This window comes from Mustela erminea, chromosome 11 (assembly GCF_009829155.1).
Source record: "Mustela erminea isolate mMusErm1 chromosome 11, mMusErm1.Pri, whole genome shotgun sequence".
NCBI lineage: Eukaryota > Metazoa > Chordata > Mammalia > Carnivora > Mustelidae > Mustela > Mustela erminea.
In genome coordinates, this window is record NC_045624.1 from 76,029,107 (window position 1) to 76,048,862 (window position 19,756).

General features: G+C 41.7%; 1 protein-coding gene across 1 annotated transcript in view; it reads left to right on the forward strand.

The window, feature by feature from the left end:
* The window catches only part of KIAA1324L (KIAA1324 like), a 171,776-nt gene that overhangs the window by 72,376 nt on the left and 79,644 nt on the right, over positions 1–19,756 (forward strand). Inside the window, exon 2 of the mRNA XM_032304299.1 lies at positions 12,640–12,760. Coding sequence (XP_032160190.1) covers positions 12,640–12,760 — 121 coding nt within the window. The remainder of the gene's footprint in view (positions 1–12,639; positions 12,761–19,756) is intronic.

The window sequence follows — 19,756 nt, forward strand, 5'->3', positions numbered from 1 at the left end:
CTTGTCAGCCGTGCCCACCTGATGTCATGTTCTCCACTCCCCCCATCCTTTTATCCTATGCTCTGGATGGCAGGACATTGGAACTCCATGCTTTAAAGGCCCAGGATTGCCTTAAGGGCCTTCCTGGGCTTTTCCTTGGTGCACCTGATTGTAGACTGTGATTGGGGAAGGAGAGATGACAGACCGTGGATATGCAGCTGGGATTGTCACTTGTATACGTGGAGGCTATTTAAGGTGTGGGGTGCAAAGGTGGTCCTGCAAATGTGAGGGGTGAGCCTGGAAGAGAACCTGCTACACTGTGCTTTGTTACTACGTGTGCCCTGAGGCTATTACCAGGTACCGGCAGAGAGAGACGTCCAGGCAGAGAAAAAGTCATGTATGTGCTAGAGAGCCTGGAGGCAAGGAAATGGATAGCATATTTGATCCCCTTTCAATATTTCATCCATGAAACGGTGAGAAACGAAATGTGGAAAATAGATAGAGAATGAATCATGAAAGACCTTTTATACTCTGCTAGAATTATAGACTTTTTCTTTAGCCAACTAGAAATCATTGCAGGGTTTTGAGCAGGGATGATGTCTTTAGAACTAGCTGGGCAATGTCCTGGAAGAACAGGAGAGGAAGACAGGTGTCACTTAGGCTGCTGGTGGTCACCATCCAGGCAGCAGGAGATGGCCAATGAAAAAGGACAGTGGCCTTGATGACCAACATAAGACCCTTGCTCCCTCTGTAGGGCTATTGTGTGGCGCAATTCAAGTAAGAAAATGTTCTGAAAATTGTTTTGGAAAGCTTTTAAGGTTCCGCAAATGTTGTTAGACTTACTGTTAATAGCAAATAATTATCGTATTTGTAGACAAAGGACAAAATTTAGATTCCAGCTAGTCTCAATTCTAATGTAAGCAGATGTGAAAATCAGCTAAAGTGATAGGGTTAACCATCCCCATGTGAGGTGTCACATCCCCCGAGGGCTCCTTTGGGCACAGGAAGGTGGCAGTGTTAGTCTTGGGGGTGGGGGTCCAAGTGGAAAGGACGGTGATGTTGGAGTTGCCTGGGCTCGGGTTTCAGTGTTGATGGGGATGTGTCCTTGAAGTGGGTCTCTTCATTCAGTAGGAAGCTGTTCACATGGTCCCCTGTTGTCTCTAAGGCCTTTCCTTCCTGCTGTACTCATGTCCCTGAATCTCCCTAATTATGTTTTTGTAGAGGAAATAATCCTTGTCTCTCATCATGATGTGGAAGGGAATTGGGAAGGAGGGGTCTACATTCTTTATCAGATTTTCAACCAGTCTTGCTGTTTATAGATCTTTCTGCTTTCTGAGAGATTTGGTGTTTTCATATCTGAGAGGTGCTACATCTCAAATCTTCTTTCTTCTTGTTATCATCTGCCTATGTAGCCCTTAGCTTTCAGATTCTCTTACTTTGATAAGTCAGTAAAGCTCATCTTGTGCTTTTCATCTTCCAAAAAATTGTTGAACCTGCATCTGTTGTCATTTTCACTTCTAATATCTTTATTTTTGTCATCTTAAAGTATTACTGTTTTCACTCCTTGATCCCTTGAGAAATTACTCTTTTGTGGGTTTGTGGCAGCAAAGAGAATTTATATTTAATTTAGCAAGTTTAAATGTAGTTATATAATAACATAGTGGTTCCATGTGTTTAAAGACTTTATAACACATTTTCCTCAGTACTTTCTATGAGAATTTTAAAATTAATATTTCTAATATTGATATTATTATAGGTTGTCTAGCTGTAGATTTCTGGAGGAAATTGAAGTTTCCTTCATTTCTTCATCGATAGACTTGGTTTAGAATTTCTTTTTTTGAAACTTGCCCTCACAATACAGGAGAGTGACAGAGATAGTTGGTTTCCCTTTATTAAGAACAGTGAAAATATGAGATACAGACTATAATTGTACAAATATAGATTTTTCTTTTAAAGATGAAGAGGAATTTGGGTGCAGGGTATTGGTTGAGTTGTTCAGGGTCTTATATTTGGGTGCAGGTAGGCCAGGTCCAAGGACCCACAGGGTGTCCTGTTGGGCCAGCCAAGGGAGTCTTTGACTTCATGAAGGATGGAAGTCAAACATGAGGCCACAGGAGGTGAAGCAGATTTGTGGAAGAGAGAGACCAGATACAGACAGACAGTCTGGGAGATCCAGAAAGGAAAAGAGCTTGAGTTTTTTTTTGTTTGGGGTCTGGAGGTTTCTTTTTTGAGGACTGTGGTCTGGTGCACCTGTCCTCTTGGGCATCCAGGAACCAGTTAGAACAAAGACAAGAGCCAAACGTTATTCCATGAACCAGGGCCTTGGTGTGGAGCTATCTAGTGCAAACAGTCTGGAATAAGTATGTGATAGCTTCATTAGGTCATTCTTACCTGGTCCTTAGATGTTATCTATTCTAGAAAAATCATTAAGTCCTGTCCCTTAAAAGGAGAACATATGCTATTTGCATTATAAGGCCTGTGCAGAGTGGGGTGGTGGTGCAGATCCTAGCGAGGATAGGAAACAGAAAAGGCACAAAGAAAGAAAAACAACTTTTTCTCTCATGGGGTCCATTCCATTTCCCTCTCACAGTTTCACACTGGCAGAGGTGAGATTGGGGCCTCGGTCTGTTGTTGCTGGTTTACTGCCTACCCCTTTACAAGCTTGCACAGAGACACCATAAAAGAAAAATGGTCTAAGCTGGATTTTTCCCAGAAGCCCTGGGCACTTTCATTGATACAAAAATGTAAGCCCCATGAGCGCAGGGACTTGGCTGCTTGGTTCATTGCAGTATCCCCAGCATCCACATGTCTACAGTTGGCACATGGGCGGAAACCAACCCATCTATATTGGTTTACACAGTGAATACATGAAATTCCTTCTTGACCAAAACAGACATTGAACTCAGATTTAAAACATGAGCTCTTTTAAAATAATTTCTAAAAAGCAGTAGTGTCTGCAAATGCAGAGACGAGGATGTGTCATAAATAGATTAGATACCTATTACTTTACTTAGCCCGAGGTTCCCATGGTAACTTCATGTTCCTTTTATAAGAGAAAAATCTGAATATAAATATTACTGCACACTGCTACTGTGCACACGTACTCGATAATGTTGGCGAAGGAAGTTTTTATTATAAGGTGGATGTGTGTCTGCATGAAGTATTCTCACCCTTTCGACCTTCCCACAGAAGTCGGGCAAGGATGCGCCCTTGCGGAGAGCGACGTTGAAGTATTTGTGCCGGGGACTACCGTCTCATGCTCACTTTCCTTCTCGCTGTCTCGCTTTCTCAAATACGGCATCAAGCTCTTTGCTGAGCACTTCAGGTCCGGAGCTATTGTCCCAGATGAGGTGCAGACTCTCTCATCCAACACAGGGCTCTGCTCTTCTCAATGCTTTACATAAAAACATGCACAGAGAAGATCCCTGTCTGAAGGAAATGGATCTCATGTGCTTCCTTTGGTTCCATTCCTCTGTGTGTGTTCTCTTAGGTATCAGTACCCTCTCTTCTTTGAGGCCCGAGGCCTCTTACTGCCTCTGTATTTTTTATTCTGGGGGCACCTGGGTGGTTCAGTCATTAAGCGTCTGCCTTCAGCTCAGGTCATGATCTCTGGGGCGTGGGATCGAGCCCCGTGCCGTGTCGAGCTCCCTGCTGAGGGGGAAGCCTGCTTCTCCCTCTCCTACTCCCCCTGCTTGTGTTCCCTCTCTCGCTGTCCCTCCCTCTCTGTCAAATAAATAGATAAAATATTTAAAAAAATCTTTATTTTTGGTTCTGTACTACAGTTTGTGCTCATCTAGTGGGTCTTGATAATTAACTGTGGTCACCTCTTAATTGACTATTGAGGCTAGGTGGGGAGCATGTGGGAGCTGAATTTCTCATGGGTGGGTCATTGCCATGAACAACCCTCAGAGTCCAGAAGGTCAGGCAACTTCGTTTGTTCTTTTATTAGTTCAGTCCATCAGGCGTCTGTCTGTCCTTAGGCTGCTGTATTTCACTGCATACCTTCCAGCGTATTACCTTTGGGCCTCATCTCGCTGTTTGTCACACCCTGTCATACTGGCTAATTTATTAGAAAGGATCAGGGGCCCTTGAAGACTTATAAACCCTGTTATCTTTCTGGGGTTTCTCCTCAAAGCCTTTTCTGGTGGTTTCAGCTCACAGATATTTGGTCTGACCCTGTGATCAGTATATAATGAGGTCACATCATGCACATTCTACCTTATTTTTCCAGAAAACACAGCCCCTAATAGGCAAGCCATTTGAGTGCCAGGAAATAGGTATCTGTTGGAAGGCTTAGGGAAAAATTGGCCGTGATGAGTTCATTGAGAAGTGCTACAACATTGTACTTATTGGGGGAGTTAAGGGATCTGGTAATTTTCACCAGATGGAGTTTTTACTTGAACACTGACCTGTGATGTTCTGTTCCACTTCAGAGCCCTGCATGTATATGCTCTTTTATAGAATGACAGGATATGTGTGCATGTGTATGTTCTGTCCACTACAACAAAATCAGAAGCTTATTGAGGACAAGGACTATGTGTTTTAATTATTTTCAATCTTCCCCATAGCACTTAGGTTGTAGTACTTATTAATAATTAAGTATCACATAGTTAAGAATGAAATGTTAATGTTCATGTATAAAAATGGTATCTGTTGATACAGACACAAATCATTACACATGTTAATGTTTTATAAGAACATGTGTTTGTCAAGATATATATGTATGTATCCATATTATATTTATATGTGAGAGTTATTTGAAGCATTATCTAGCCTCCGTGTAGTTAGATTGTAACAATTGTCATCATAATTGAGAGATGGTACCCCAGGTTTTCTGTGAATGAATGAAGCTTTTGTACCATAAATGATTTTTGTGTTTGGGGGTGTCAGAGAAAAAGCAGAAATGGTCAGCAGTTCAAGTAGTAAAAACAGATTTTATTCAGAAACTGTTGAAATAGGAGTACAGAGACCTTAATATAGAACTGGGCTCAATTCTGAATATAGCATGGATCAGTGGGGGTTTGTAGGCATGGAGCAGGTAGGGGGGTCAGTGGATGGAAAATTACTAAGAGGAGCCATCGGGGTAAGAGGAGTGGGGGGACTCTTGTTAAATTGACTTCTAAAATTGGGTGATACAGAGCTGAACATGGAAGCCCAAAGGCCAAGGCTTCTATGGGAAGAGATCGTGTGTGTGTGTGTGTGTGTGTGTGGGGAATGTACCATGATTTCTAGGGGGATAAACTTTTCTTAAGTGTCTGGTGATCAGGAATAATTCCATGTTCTGTGTCTTTTTTGGGTTGTTCCCTGGTTCCCACATATGTACACTGTAAAATTTTCAAAGGATCACATCGCTTTGTTATTTAAGGCAGTGTCTCTATGCCCCAGCATTCTGGGATTGGGAGACCTGTTTAAATAGCCGCCATCTTTTGAGTGGAGTAAGACCAGCTGCTTCGTCCAGTTCATGATTGGAGGAGGATGGGTTGTGAGCTGGTGTTGCGTTGTTCCTTGAGCGTGCGCTGACTTCTGTCAATCTGTTTGGTGATAAACTACCTGGAGCCTGAAATGGAGGGAAAATTGTCAGGAATTCTACCCCCACAATTTGCCAGGAACACTTGTGAAGCGTGTTGAAATAGGCAGAAAAGATGACCAGGTGTCCTGCATGTGCACTTCGTGGAAAGAGCAGTTCCTGTGGCAGCCTATACCTTTGTCTTTGAACTTTTTACAGCACTGTTGAGTTATAGGAAACCGATAGTCATACAAACAGCTCCTGTCTGTGGAAATGAAAGTGTGTTTCATCCTCTGAATGCAATTAACCAAGTACCCTCCATATATTTATCCCTCAGCATCTCTTAGTTTATTTCACTTTCCACATTGCCCGCTTCTGTGTGTTCTTTGAATTTTCCTTTGAATGGTTATAACATGTTACTGATTGATTTGCTGATTAATGATAAAGTTTTTGGTGGGTATTAATTCCATATTTTATAAGAGAAAATGTTACCTTTTTTAAAAAAAGATTTTATTTATTTGACAGACAAAGATCACAAGTGAGGCAGGTGGGTGGGGGGAAGCAGGCTCCCTGCCGAGCAGAGAGCCCGACGTGGGGTTCTATCCCAGGACCCTGGGATCATGACCTGAGCCGAAGGCAGAGGCTTTAACCCACTGAGCCACCCAGGCGCCCACAAATTTTACCTTTTTAATTGCTCTTTAACACCTGGGAAATTCTTCTTTCCAAGGGATCAATAAGTGATCAATGGTTAGGTAAGTCTGTGGCTAGAGTTTTGGGAGTTGGCTGTAGATCAGTACCTTGAATGCCACTCAGAATATTTGAGGAGCAGATATTGTATCTTTAGTGATTTTACTATATCACAGTATTTCTTACATCTTTGCTATGGATCTAAGGTCGCTTTCAGAAACAGATTTTAAAAAAGTGCTTTGTTACCAGCTCAGATGAAATAGCCTATTAAATAATTTAAAACCCATCTAGCTTGGGCTACAGTCTAAATTCCCGACCCTGAGTGCTGCCCTCTCCATGAAACAGGTCTGGATTTCAGTATTTTTAAATTATAAATAAACACAGTTAAAGCCTCCTGCTGCAGTCCTAAGAGTTTTGTAACATGGGAGTAGTTGTGGCCCTTTAGAGGTCAGTAATCTGGAGGAGGCAGGGAGGATAAAGAATTTTAGGAAAACTAATTGGCACATGACATCTACCATTACAGCTAGAGAACACGATATGCCTTTGACCTGTTCTTAATGCTGTTCTTGTCCCGGAGCTGGCAAATTGAATGACACAGAGGCAATGGTCCAGTGGTCGAAGAGCGCTTTCTGAGCTTCCTATTTATTCTGGGGTCTTCATCTGAAATTCATGTCAGACTTCTCAGCATCATTACTTTGCAAGGATGATAACAAATTACCTGCATTTTACATATGAGGGCCGGGAACTTCTCAGTGGGATATGAAAATAGGAAAGACTTCCTAATACAAATAACTGGGAAGAAGAGAAGCAAGAGTGTCCTTATGTAAGTGCGTGGCTGGTCGAGGCTTTTCTATAATGGGGGATTGTGATAGGCTGAAGAATGGTCCCCCGCCCAAGTCCTAATCCTTGGAACCTGTGAATGTTACCTTTAGAGGTGAAAAAGAATCTTGAGATACCGGCGCCTGGATGGCTCAGTGGATTAAGCCTCTGCATTCGGCTCAGGTCATGGTCTCGAGGGTCCTGAGATCGAGCCCCGAATCGGGCTCTCTGCTCAGCGGGGAGCCTGCTTCCCCCTGTCTTTCTGCCTGCCTCTCTGTCTACTTGTGATCTCTCTCTGTCAAATAAATAAATAAAATGTTAAAAAAAGAAAAAGAATCTTGAGATGGGAGATTATCTGGATGGGCCCTAAATGCAGTCACAGTGAGAGGAGAAAGGAGGCCATGTGTCCACAGAGGCAGAGACTGCAGTGATGTGGTCACAAGCCAGCCAGTGCTGGTAGCTTCTGGTTCCTGGAAAAGGCAAGAAATGGATTCTTCCCTGGAATCTCCAGAGAGAGCCTGGCCTGGCTGATCAGTGATACTTGAAGATAGAATTGTGAGAAGGCATCTCTCTGTCAAGTTGCTGACTTTGTGGTCGGTTACCCATTCCAGAAGCTGTAGGAAAACCAATATAGAGTTTGGTAATGGCTAGTGGGGAGCTGCTGGAACATATTCCTAAAAATGTGCAGATGGCTTTAGAATTGGGGAAGGAACAGAAATTGGAAGAGTTTGAAGGCACATGACAGGGAAAGCCTGGATTGCCTAGAACAGACTGTTGGCCAAGACTGGGATATCAGACTCTGCGAGCGAGGACTCAGTGAGAAGCACAGTGGAAAAAGCCGAGATTGTCTCGGAGAAAAAGTAAGCTGTCGTAAGCATAATGTTGGTAGAAATAGTAAAGGTGCTACCGGTTAGGACTGAGAAGAAGGTGAGGCGTAGGCCTTTGGAAATTGGAGGAAAGACAGTGCCTGTTATGTAGTCAGCGGTAAAGGCAGCGGAATTTTGTTCTATGGATGTGTGGAAGGCAACACTTACAAGGGATGGACTTGGTTATTTCCAGAGCAGATTTATGTATTGAAGGGAAGTCCTGGATTCTTCTTGCTGCTTATAGTAAAACGTGAGAGGAAACAGGAATATTGAAGGGAAAATCTCTTAAACAAAAAGGAAACCAGACTTGATGATTTGGGAACTTCTCATCTTGTCCAGATTGCAAAAGATGGTAAAGTTAGGAGACCCACACACCGTTGGGAAACAATCTTGTCCAGACTGCAAAAGATGGTAAAATTAGGAGACCCACACACCGTTGGAGAGAAAGAAGCCAAAGAGTGAGACACACTCACTGGAAAGGAAATCCTTTTGCTAATGCTACAGAAACTAGGTGCCTGACTCATGAGTTTCTTTAACCACCTCAGCAGAAGCCAGCGATAGGGATGGGACTGTTCAGGAAAGATCTGTGGTGGTTCCTCCATCTCATGGCATAAATCCTGTGACATGCACAGGAGACCACAAGGTTTTTGAGAACATGAGCAGAAATACTGCCGACCTGATCTGAAAGGGACAGAGGTGGATGAAATGGAGGAAGGCTGTTGGAATCCCAAAATTTACAGGCAGAAACAGCCTACTAAAACTGCTCAGCTGCAAACATGTTCTACTTTTCTGAAAACAAAAAACCAAGCCCAAAAATGACTCTGCCCCCACGTTGGAGCTGTAAACTACAGGGAATTATTTCTTGGCCTTGAAACCCAATGCAGTCTCCCCTAATGGATTTTGAAATTACTTAGGGCTGTTGACTTATTCCTGGCCTTCTTCCCTTCTAGTTTATCCCTTTTGGAAGGGGAACATCTGTAACTGTGGTTTAGGTCCAAAACCCTTGTATTGGGGAAGCAGGTGACACAGGCCCCCGATAGAGAGGAATTTTGCCCCAGCATGGATCATAGCCAGAGGGGCTCCATATACCTGATGTAGAGGAGCACATTTGGGATTTTTGAGCTGATGAGATACAGATGAGGTTTTGAACTTGGAGTTGATGCTGTAATGGGCTGAGACTTGAGCTGATGTTGGGATATGGTAAAGGTATTTGGCATGTGAGAGAGACATGCATCTTAGGCGCTAGAGGGTGGACTGCAGGAGGCTGAGTAATGCCTCTCCCCCACCCAAAAAGAGATACACGTGTCCTCATCTCTAGAACCCATGAATTGTCTTTTATGGAGAAAAGGACTTTGAAGATGTGAAAAAGTGAAGATGGGAAAATTAATCTTTATTATTTGAGAGGATCCTAAATGTAATCACAAGTGTACTTATAAGCATGAAGCAGAGGGAGATCAGACAGAAGAGGAGAGGTAGTGTGACCACAGGGGCGGAGACTGGAGTGATGCTCCCATAAGCCAATGAATGCCAGCGGCCACCAGAAATGGGAAGAGGCAAGGGGCGGGTTCTCCCGTAGAGCCTCTGGAGGGAGGCTGACAGCTTTGATTTTGGCCCAGTGATTCTGATGTTGGACTTCTTGCCTCCAGAACTGCGGACGGGTATATGGGGGCTGTCGTAAGTGGCTGTGTGGTGACTTGTTGCAGCAGCTGTGGAAAACTAACACAGACATGGGGAGATTGTAGGTTCTCTGCTTCTCTGTGTACTCTTGTATTCTGTTTGAATATGAGCCATCCTTAAGATGACTGGTAGACTGTGTAACCATCTGGCTTTTATATTAGAAACTTCTACTACTCCCTCTATTTTAAAACAGTAACCTCTTTGAAGCAGAATGGCATTACATAAACTGAGAACAGTGGTTAAGAAAAAACACAAGGCTTGACTTGCGCTCTCAGCTATGCTGCATGCTAGCTGGCTGTCCCTGGCTAAATCACTTACCCGATCGGAGGTTCTGTGCAACAATGGTAATGTTATTCATGGTCCTTCCTGAACCGTATAGTTGTTAAGAAGTAGTTAATGAAATAGGTGTATGGGAAAAATACCAGGTAAATATCATGTTGACCTATTAATCATATTCCTTCTAGCTATATCAAAGCTAGGATGAGCAATTTTGCACAGAAATCATGACCATATTAAATATTGTTCCCCTTGGAATTCGATTGTATCAGAGAGATTTTGGGTTCAAATTTTTTTTGAATACTTTAAAGCTTTTGATACTTACAGATCTCTTTCTCTCCAGAAAGGTTATACCACTTAACTCTCTCATTAGAGGCCCACGAGTGTTCCTTTTACTGCCCTGTAACCTCAGACAGCTTTTAAACATCATTTTAAAATGGTATGTCTACCTGATGAAAATAGTTTGTATATCTTTGGTGAGGTTTAACTTTTTTAAGTTTTTTTTTTTTTTAAAAGATTTTATTTATTTATTTGACAGACAGAGATCACAAGTAGGCAGAGAGGCAGGCAGAGAGAGAGGGAAGCAGGCTCCCCGCTGAGCAGAGAGCCAGATGCTGGGCTCGATCCCAGGACCCTGGGATCATGACCAGAGCTGAAGGCAGAGGCTTAACCCACTGAGCCAACCGGGCGCCCCAACTTTTTTAAGTTTATTAATCTTTAATGAATCGCTTCTGTTCTTTGATCATATTTCAAGTAGTTATTTGTTCTCTTCTGGGCTGGTTCTTAGAAACCCAGTGTTTGTTAAGTTACTTATCTTTGCTGTATTTTTGTTTCTTCACCAGTTTGTTCTGTTGTTTACCTTTTACTTTGTGACGACTTTTGTGTTCAACCTTTGTGTGTAGTTAAATTTAGTGAACTTTCATTACTTTCCTTTCTCCCTCCTTACATCTATCCCTCTAGAAAATCTTTCCTATTTGACTGCTTTTATTTTATTTATTTATTTATTTTAGGTATGTAGATTTGCCCTTAATGGACAGTAAGACATATTTGAAATCCAGGATCCTGTCAACTTAATCTCAGATTCCCTGTTGTCAAACTTGGTTAAAAATTTGAATGGAAAAAATAATATTCATACATGATTGCCTGGAGGGTATACTAAATTTTATTTCTGGGGGAGTGCCTAAATGCAGCATAGCACCTTTGCTTCTAGCCTGGTAATTCCACCTTCTCTAACTTAAGACCCCTTCTCATTTTATCTTAAGTACATGCAGAAATTGAAGCAGAAGAAACAGAGACTCAAATGGTTTGTGCCTTACCACATCACCATTAACTCCTTTCTCTGTGTCATCCTCTCTACCCTCACTGTCCTGAGTAAGGATAATAATTTAACTATTTGTCAAGTGCTAACGCAGTGAAGCTTAATGTGTCTAACATTTTACATGTGTTATTATTTATTTTCCACAACAACCATACAAGGAAGAAAATAATCTTTTTTTTTTTTTTTTTACTTATTTATTTGACACAGAGAGAGAGACAGTGAGAGAGGGAACACAAGCAGGGGGAGTGGGAGAGGGAGAAGCAGGCTTCTGCAGAGCAGGGAGCCCCACATGGAGCTCGATCCCAGGACCCTGGGATCATGACCTGAGCTGAAGGCAGGCGCTTAACAACTGAGTCACCCACCCAGTTGCCCCAGAAATATTATTATTTTCATTTTCCTAATGAAAATTGATGCTTTGAGAGGTTAAGTGGCTTGCCCAGTATCACATAAATTGTATTTGGTGTAATGGGGGGTGTGAATTCAAATGCAGACCTTTCTGATTTCAGAGCTCATTTCCTAACTGCTAATGTTTCCATGTGTATGCATGTGCAAAGACTCACGTGCACACGTGCACACACACGCGCACACATAAACACCTACTCACCTTAGGTGCCTGATTTCCTGATGTTGATATGACTTGATATTTCTGTTCCCTTTGGTCACTGATCCAGTAAGGGAGGTAAAATAGAGTGGATGAATCCAGACGGCAACATTCTAGGATATTAAACTGAATAAATAAGATACTGGATTGAAAATATTTGGACGAAGATTTAGAATTTCTTTCATTCTTAAAATGCTGCAGTGGTGGTGTGTCCTTGTTCACCCTCGGTCCAAGCATCTCACACATGTAATGTGCTCAGATCAGGGGAGGTCACTGTGAAAATTTCAAAGCATCCAGAGGCTAGAGATAAGTGGGTTGGTCTTAATTTGGCATCTGTAATAAATGTCTCTTTTATAGTCAGTGATTGATGGCAGCCTGCTGTGGTGGATGTGTCTGGAGCTTGGGAAAGGTGCTTAAGAAAGTGCTCGTCCTTTACTAGCGTTTGGGTGATTAATTATTATACCTGTTGTAACTTTTAAACAGAGTGAGAATTAGGTCAGTGAGAATAGTTCTTTCTTTGAAACTCTGGGGACAGTGATGGCATTCAGTTTCCAAGGATTATTTTGCTCTTAGAATCCTATCTATCAATTATTTGGAGTTTAAAATGTCTGCAAGAGGAAGAGGGAAGTGTAGCCTTTTCGGAGAGGTGAGACCAAAGGTCACTGGTCACAGCCTGGGCGCGTTGACCATCCCCTTATCCTATCCTCGGTGCCAACTCACTGTCTAGCCTGATAGTTTTTGGGAAAACAAAACAAAGCATGAAGCCCTGCTTGGAATGAATGGAAGAGGTAAGAATGAGAGCCAAGCAGAGGACAGTTTGGGCTTGCACACAGGCCGGGGCTGATGGAAAAGCACAGCTGTCCCGTGAAAACCGGCTCGAATAACAGCTTGTTTCTGTGGTTGTTTGCAGAACGACTACCACTTTGAATACACGGAGTGTGACAGCAGCGGCTCCAGGTGGAGAGTGGCCATCCCGAACTCCGCAGCCGACTGCTCGGGCCTGCCTGACCCCGTGAGGGGCAAAGAATGCAGTACGTGTTGACGCTCCTACCCTCGCTAGACTGCGTCCCTTCAGCCCAAGCAGTGAATGAAAATGAATATAAACGACTTTGATTCACAGACCTGTACCCCTGGGGATAAAAATATATGTTTATAAAAAATAAAAAATTAAAAAAATATATATATATATAAACTACTTTGGGGAAAAGGAACATAGAGCATTGGTGTCTAGCAGAGCAAGAGCTTCTTCTTCACCCTCGGTGCCCTGATGCCCGAAGTCTGTAATGAGACACAGGCGGAATTAGAGGATGCTATGTTTGTTTATTTATTTAAAAAATCCACTGAAAATTGGGTTTACTGTCTCAGGTGAAACTCCGGAGGGTGGAGTGGCAGAATCTCTCTTTAATGGATTTTTTTTCTTTACATTTTAAGAAAGTTTTCAAAAACTTTGGGAAAATATATATAAAAACATAAACTGTACCATCTCAGCCCTTTTTAAGGGTAGAGTTCAGCAGCATGAAGTGCTTTCGCATTGTTGTGCTGTCGTCACCTACACCTATGCACAGAACTCCACCGTTTAGCAATGGGTTTCTTTTTTTAAGCCCAAGAGATTGTGCAATTTATCTTTTTAGTGTACCCTCCAGAGAGATGGTAGAATTGATGAGTATTGCATCCAGGAGCTTGTCTGAGAGATAAACAGGTTGGGAGACCAACATTGTGAGTGAATAGAGAAAAAGGTTATTACATTTGTCTTCATTTATAAACTCCACTTTTTTAAATCCTTTCATTTGTTAAGTTACAGGTTCCTGTAGTGAAGTAGTCTTGGGGCTGACTGGAGTTCAAAACTGAAAGTAAGACAAAAAGAGATTTTGCGTTTCCTGCTATTTCTCAAATGGTCTTCCTAAAATCTTACTTTTAACTGTTTCCAAATAAAAGAGCAGATAGATAAGCAAATTATTAAATGGTAGTTAATTCCTTCCCATTCATAGGATGTGTCTCACTTACCAGTGAGAGAAGTATTAGCATAGGTGATGGGTTTACTGATAAAAGGGAGACAGGAAGACAGAAGTTGTCTCATGGGGAAAATTAGTGGAGAAAACCATTATCTTTAGTAAATGATACTAAATGAGTAGAGAGAGAACCTGGGATCCTTGAAGCCAGGTTAAGCTAGGTGAAGCCAGTCCAGGTTGAAGCCAGTCCAGCAAGACTCAAGAGGATAGTGGGGTCAGATAGGAATAAGATGATACGACCTGGGGTGTTCCCAGCCACCTGTGCAGAAAGTACATCAGCTCTCAGTAAGGGAGGATTTATGCAGGAAATGGAAACAGTCTTAAAAATATCTACGGAGTTAGCGTGTTGTAAAATGCTTCAGTTACTTTCCTAGAAAATCCGTGTATTTTTTAAATCTCTATTTACTTTTTACTTGTGGGGTAGTACCTTGGTTCCCTTGTAAACAACCCTGAGGGCGGGAGTGGACTACCTAACCATCATAAACCCTACTCCTTATGCAGGGATTGTGCTGGCCAACATTGGCTTTTGAAAGCTGATTATTAGTTGGAAATAGGCCTGGGTGGAGTATTTGACACCATGGAAATTCGCAAACACTGCAAATCACATGCCTCTTCCACTGAGAGTTAGTTGTTAAACATTTATTAGCATATCACTGATTACATTTATTGGCCAAAAGTTCAAATATTTATCATAGAATTGATGCTTAAATAAGAATTATTTCTATTCGAGGATGGCCAGGGACATATATATATATATATATTTTTTTTTTGCACGTTATTTACTACAGTCTTCCACAGATAATGTTATAAATCTGATACTCCAGCTAGAGCTTTTCTAAAAAATGGACTAGTCATCAAGACTCTAAGTTATTACTTTACAAATGATACTACTTACTTTGAAAATGATACTGACTTTACAAATGACAATACTTATGTGATGGCTAGGGACATTTTTTATGTTGGTGTTTTGTCTGATATCTGAATTTTCAGTGATTTCTGTGTAATCTGATTATGTCTTCTCTAGAAACTGTTGGTCTGGCCTCTAAAATGTGACTTCTTTTTGTACGGTAAAGGCAAACAAATATAAATTATTCTATAATGCACAAAAAGCATCTTATATCTAAGTAATTTAGAAACTCAGTTAGTTCATAGCATTAAACATGGTGTTTACCAAGTTCCTAGCCGTTGAAGTGTTGCAGAAGGCAGTTATGGTAATAACTGAGTATTTGCTCAGTGGTTCAGATTTTCTATTGCTAATGACAGCTGTCATTTCTCATGCACGGACTGTATACTAAACACTGTGCTTAGTCCCATTGTATCCTTACAACAGCCCTCTCAGATAGATATCGGAAGTACCTTACCTCAGGTCATAGAGCCAAGATGTGGCAGATCTGGGATTCAAATCCAGACATGCCTGATTCCAGTGCCTGCCTCTTACTCACTGATTTAGACTGCCACTTCTGGATGGCAGGCCTTGGGCGGCCCCACGTAGGAGACGTAAAGCGCTGTTGGTGGACGTATTCAAGAGAAGACTGTAGACACTCTTGTGCTTCAAGTACAAAGGAGGGTAAGGACATCCTGGTTCAGGAATGGCATGCTTCTTGCAAACCATGCCTGAATGGTGCCAGGAACTTGGATGGCAAGTGATGCCCCTAGGTGCTAGACTCAGTAGTTATGCCATAACGATATGACCCAGCAGTTGGGTCACAAAGACAAAATAAAACTGTGGTGTATGGCAGCTTCAAACGAGTGAGGAATATCTAGGGCGAGGATTGCGTAGGACTTAATTTCCGCATATCTCGATGTCTCTAAATGAAGTCGGACCCAGAGTTTGGCCTTAGTTGAAATTGCTGTAGATTTTTCAGAATGTAATTGGGGAGATTTTTTTCTTTCTTATCAAAAGGAAGCAGTACAGGCCTTTCCTTAGGAAAAGGCTTATAGGAATGTTGAGGTAGCAACTATAAATTTTTCAGAAAATTGATGAGGAAGGTATATTATATAATCATTAACTTTATTTTATTTTTTTTTAAAGATTTTATTTATTTATTTGATGGAGATCACAAGTAGACAGAGAGGCAGGCAAAGGGGGTGGGTGGAGCAGGCTCCCTGCTGAGCAGAGAGCCTAATACGGGGCTCGATTCCAGGGCCCTGTGACCATGACCTGAGCCGAAGGCAGAGGCTTAACCCACTGAGGAACCCAGGTGCCCCTATAATGGTTAATTTTAAAAAATCATATAAAATCTGGCTGCAAGGCTTCTCTAGTGAAGTTAGTGGAGTTCATGTTGTGCTAGAACCCTGGGTGGGTTGTGAGCAGGAAGCTTATAAGGCCCAGGAAATGGGATGGAGAGGCCTCTGGTAATTAACTGACACTGGTCCCCATAGTCCTTCTGTCCCTTCTGCTGTGGAAAGCTCCTTAGTCTCTTAGGTAGTACTGCTCTAAGGGCAGGCCACTGAGATGCCTCATATTCAGCCCTCTGTCTGGGAATTCCAGGCTTAGCTCCAGAGAACGTTGCTCCTTCTTCAAAGCCCTGGTGCCAGGTGTCTTGTGTTTGTGGGTATCACCATCGTGTGAGTCTCGGCATCACTGAGAGACTGCTTGCAGATAGCATGCTATTCTGAACGACAACAGTCCTTTTCTTTCCCCAGAACAAGAGGATAGAACCCCTATCCCTAGTCTATCTCTTCTCCACTGTTGGGTCATTTCCCTAAAATCTTCCCTTGACCCTCTGGGGTCTGCTTGACCTTCTTAGATCATCAAAAACAAGTCTTTGGGGAATGCTTCCGTAGGTGGAGATACCTTCTCTCTTATCCCTCCTCTCGTCCTTCCTTCCCCGCTTGTCCCTCTGTCCTCCTTTTTCTCTATCGCTATCTCCCTGGAGAAAAGGCCATTTTGTTTAGAATCAAATCAGACCTTAGAAATAAGAGCCAGGGTGTATCTGGGTGGCTCAGTCTCTTAAGCATCTCACTGATGAGTTCAGCTCAGGTCACGATCTCAGGGTCATGGGATCAGGCCCCACATTGGGTTCTGAGCTCAGAGCATGGGGTCTGCTTGTCCTTCTCCCCCTTCTTCTCCGCCTGCTTTCTCTCTCTCTCATAAATAAATAAATAAATAAATAAATAAATAAATAAATAATTTTTTTTAAAAGGAGGAAAGAGAAAAGCCTGGCCAATGAGAGAGTAGGGTGAGGATTCCTCTACCTATTTCTTTACGTTCTTTTAGACAAATCTAGGGCCCTGAGTGGGGAAATGAACACAACGAGATATCTCTTCCTCTTGGGAGTTATCGTCTATCAGTTACTCCCTCAAATGGTAATCACTGTGTAACTTTGAGTACAATCGTAACACATTTTTCTAATTGAGGATGACTCTTTCAGATAGTTGTGATTCCTTTTGATAGGTTGTCATCAAATTAGTTATAGCCTTGTGGGCATTTTTTTTTTCTTCTACTTTCGTATTTATATAAAGTCCTAATATTTGGTTTTCTTGGATCAAAAAGTGCTAAGGTACAGAGTAGGAAAAAACTTGAAGGTAAGGTTATTTTTTTCCCTGTTTCTTGATTTCTCTCACATTTATATTGTTACATATCCAGAAGCAGAGTAACTTATGACGGTTTGGGTCGATAGATTTTTATTTCAGTTGAGAAGTGAAGGAAGAGGAAGGGTTCTCAGGGAGAGAGAGTTGGTTTTAGCTTTATAAGTGGGAGGAAGAGAAATCCAGTCCTGGGCGTCATAGCTCTTGCTGGTATAGGCGTTTCCCCAGGATTCAACTCCTAGTCTGTTTCTGTTTGTGAAAAGTTGTTACTGGGACAGGAGCAACTGCACATGGGCGCCCTGAGTACTTGGTGCTAAGTGCTGGTCACATAGCATGCCGTGAGTCTGTTCCATGGAACACTGACCCCAAGGAATACGTCATGGAAATACTTCATGGAAAAAAAGGTGTTTCAGAGTTTTCTGTGGTGAAATACGAGAAAGTTTGGAAAGTGGAGAATCCCCTCACAGAGAGATGCAGTGAACATTTTCATTTTAAAGTCTCTGAGAAACCTAATATACACTTATAGAACATTTCCTGTGTGTTAAGGGCATCCTGTTTTACCTACAGTTTGCCAAGTTTAGTTGATTACAGGCCTCTTTTATCTAATGTGTAGTTGGACCCCCCAGGCTAATTTCTGCAGATACAATTTCTGGAACACACAGGTGTAAACACACATGCGTGACTAATTTAGTAATTTTTAAAAAAAGATTTTATTTATTTATTGGAGAGAGAGAGAGAGAGAGTGGGTGGGGGAGGCACAGAGGAAGAGAGACAAGTGAACTCCATGCACTGACCATAGAACCTGACATAGGGTCAATTTCATGATCTGAGATCATGACCTGAGCTGAAACCAAGAATTGGAGGCTTAACTCACTGAGCTACCCAGGAACCCCTAATTTAGAAAAATTTTATATGGCATTACTTATACCAGGTCTAACTAATTTCATGTAATTGCTTTGCAAGGTTCATTTGCAGTCTTACCATACTGGTGTCTAGTTAAAGACCTCCCATGGGTGATGATGGTCAGGTGTGCTATATGCCTGAGATTTAATCCCAGCTCTGCAACCAGTTTGTATGTCTTGGGCAAAATATTTAGTTCACAGCTATTTATTGAGCTTTAATTCATTCACTGAACAAACATTTATCATTTCCTATATTCTATATTGACAATTGGGATCCAAAAATAAACTTAAAAAGATTGCTGTCTTCCATAACCTTTCAATCTAATAAGAGAGCAGATAAGTAAATAAGTTACTTATAGTATAGGGGCAGAGTAAATGAAAGATAGAAATACCAGAGGTGATCTTCCCAAGGAGAGATGGATGACTTCTGCTCACAGGAAAAGGGCTCATGGTGAAGCAGATGTAAGTTTGAAGATCAGAGTCATCTGTTACCAGCTGAGTAACCTTGGAAAATTATCTAAGCCTTGGCAGATTCATATGAAAAATTGTTACTGGAAAGAATTATTACTAAGAATTGTTACTGAAAAATTGTTCATGTCAAAAATCCTTACTGAGGACTGAGTCAATAAATGCCATATTTAATGAGCCATATATGTTAATTCTCTGAGGATCTCTGAAGCAAACTCTGAAAGAAGTTCTAGACTTAGGGGCTGTGAAGTAGCCTTTGAGGCGCTGGAAGCATGGGCAGAGGTGCAGACTGGGAGCAGCACTGGGTCTCCCCAGGTGCCTTGTGAGAGCCAGTGGCTGGCTGTAGGGGAGATTATGAGAGGGGACAGAGTTTCTGGCAATTCTCACAGGCTCCCTCCTGTGTGTCATACCAAGGACTTTGATCTGGAGACAGCTATTCATGGGTGTCTGAAGGAGTTAAATGAGGTGATACATATCACCTTTAGTGCCAGGAATCATAATTATAATATAACTTAATAGTAATAATAATAATGTGAAGCAGTAATAGCCCATCATTATTTGCTACATGCCAGGCGCAATTATAACTGATTTACATGTATTGACTCAAATTAATTAGGCATCACCAAAACCTTGGGAAGTAGGTACTCTGCAGATTGGGGATTTGAACCCAGGCAGTCCAGCTCCTGGGTTCATGTTCGTAACTTCTGTGGTGTCCTGACTCTTCAGAATATGCTATAGCATCTACTGAACAAGTGTTCATCCTTCTTCTTGTGGCATCCGTGTTCCCTTAACATTTATCTCTTGATGAAATGTGATGTAAGTTAAGATCTGGATAACCAAGTGATTTTTTAAAAATAGCGTGTAAAAATCCTCAGATATATTGCTTTCTGGGTCCTTTTAAAGGATTAATGATCTGGCTGTAGATTTCATTCTTAATTGTATATATATATCTGACAGGTAAAAGAATAACATTCAGAATTTAGAGCACATTTTCATTTATAGCCTCATATACAATGAGAAGTTGGCATTTTTTTTCCCCCTGTGCCTAGAGTCTTGGTGTTTAATACATACAGTACACTTTCATTATTCGATATGTCTTAGGAAAAAATTGATACTT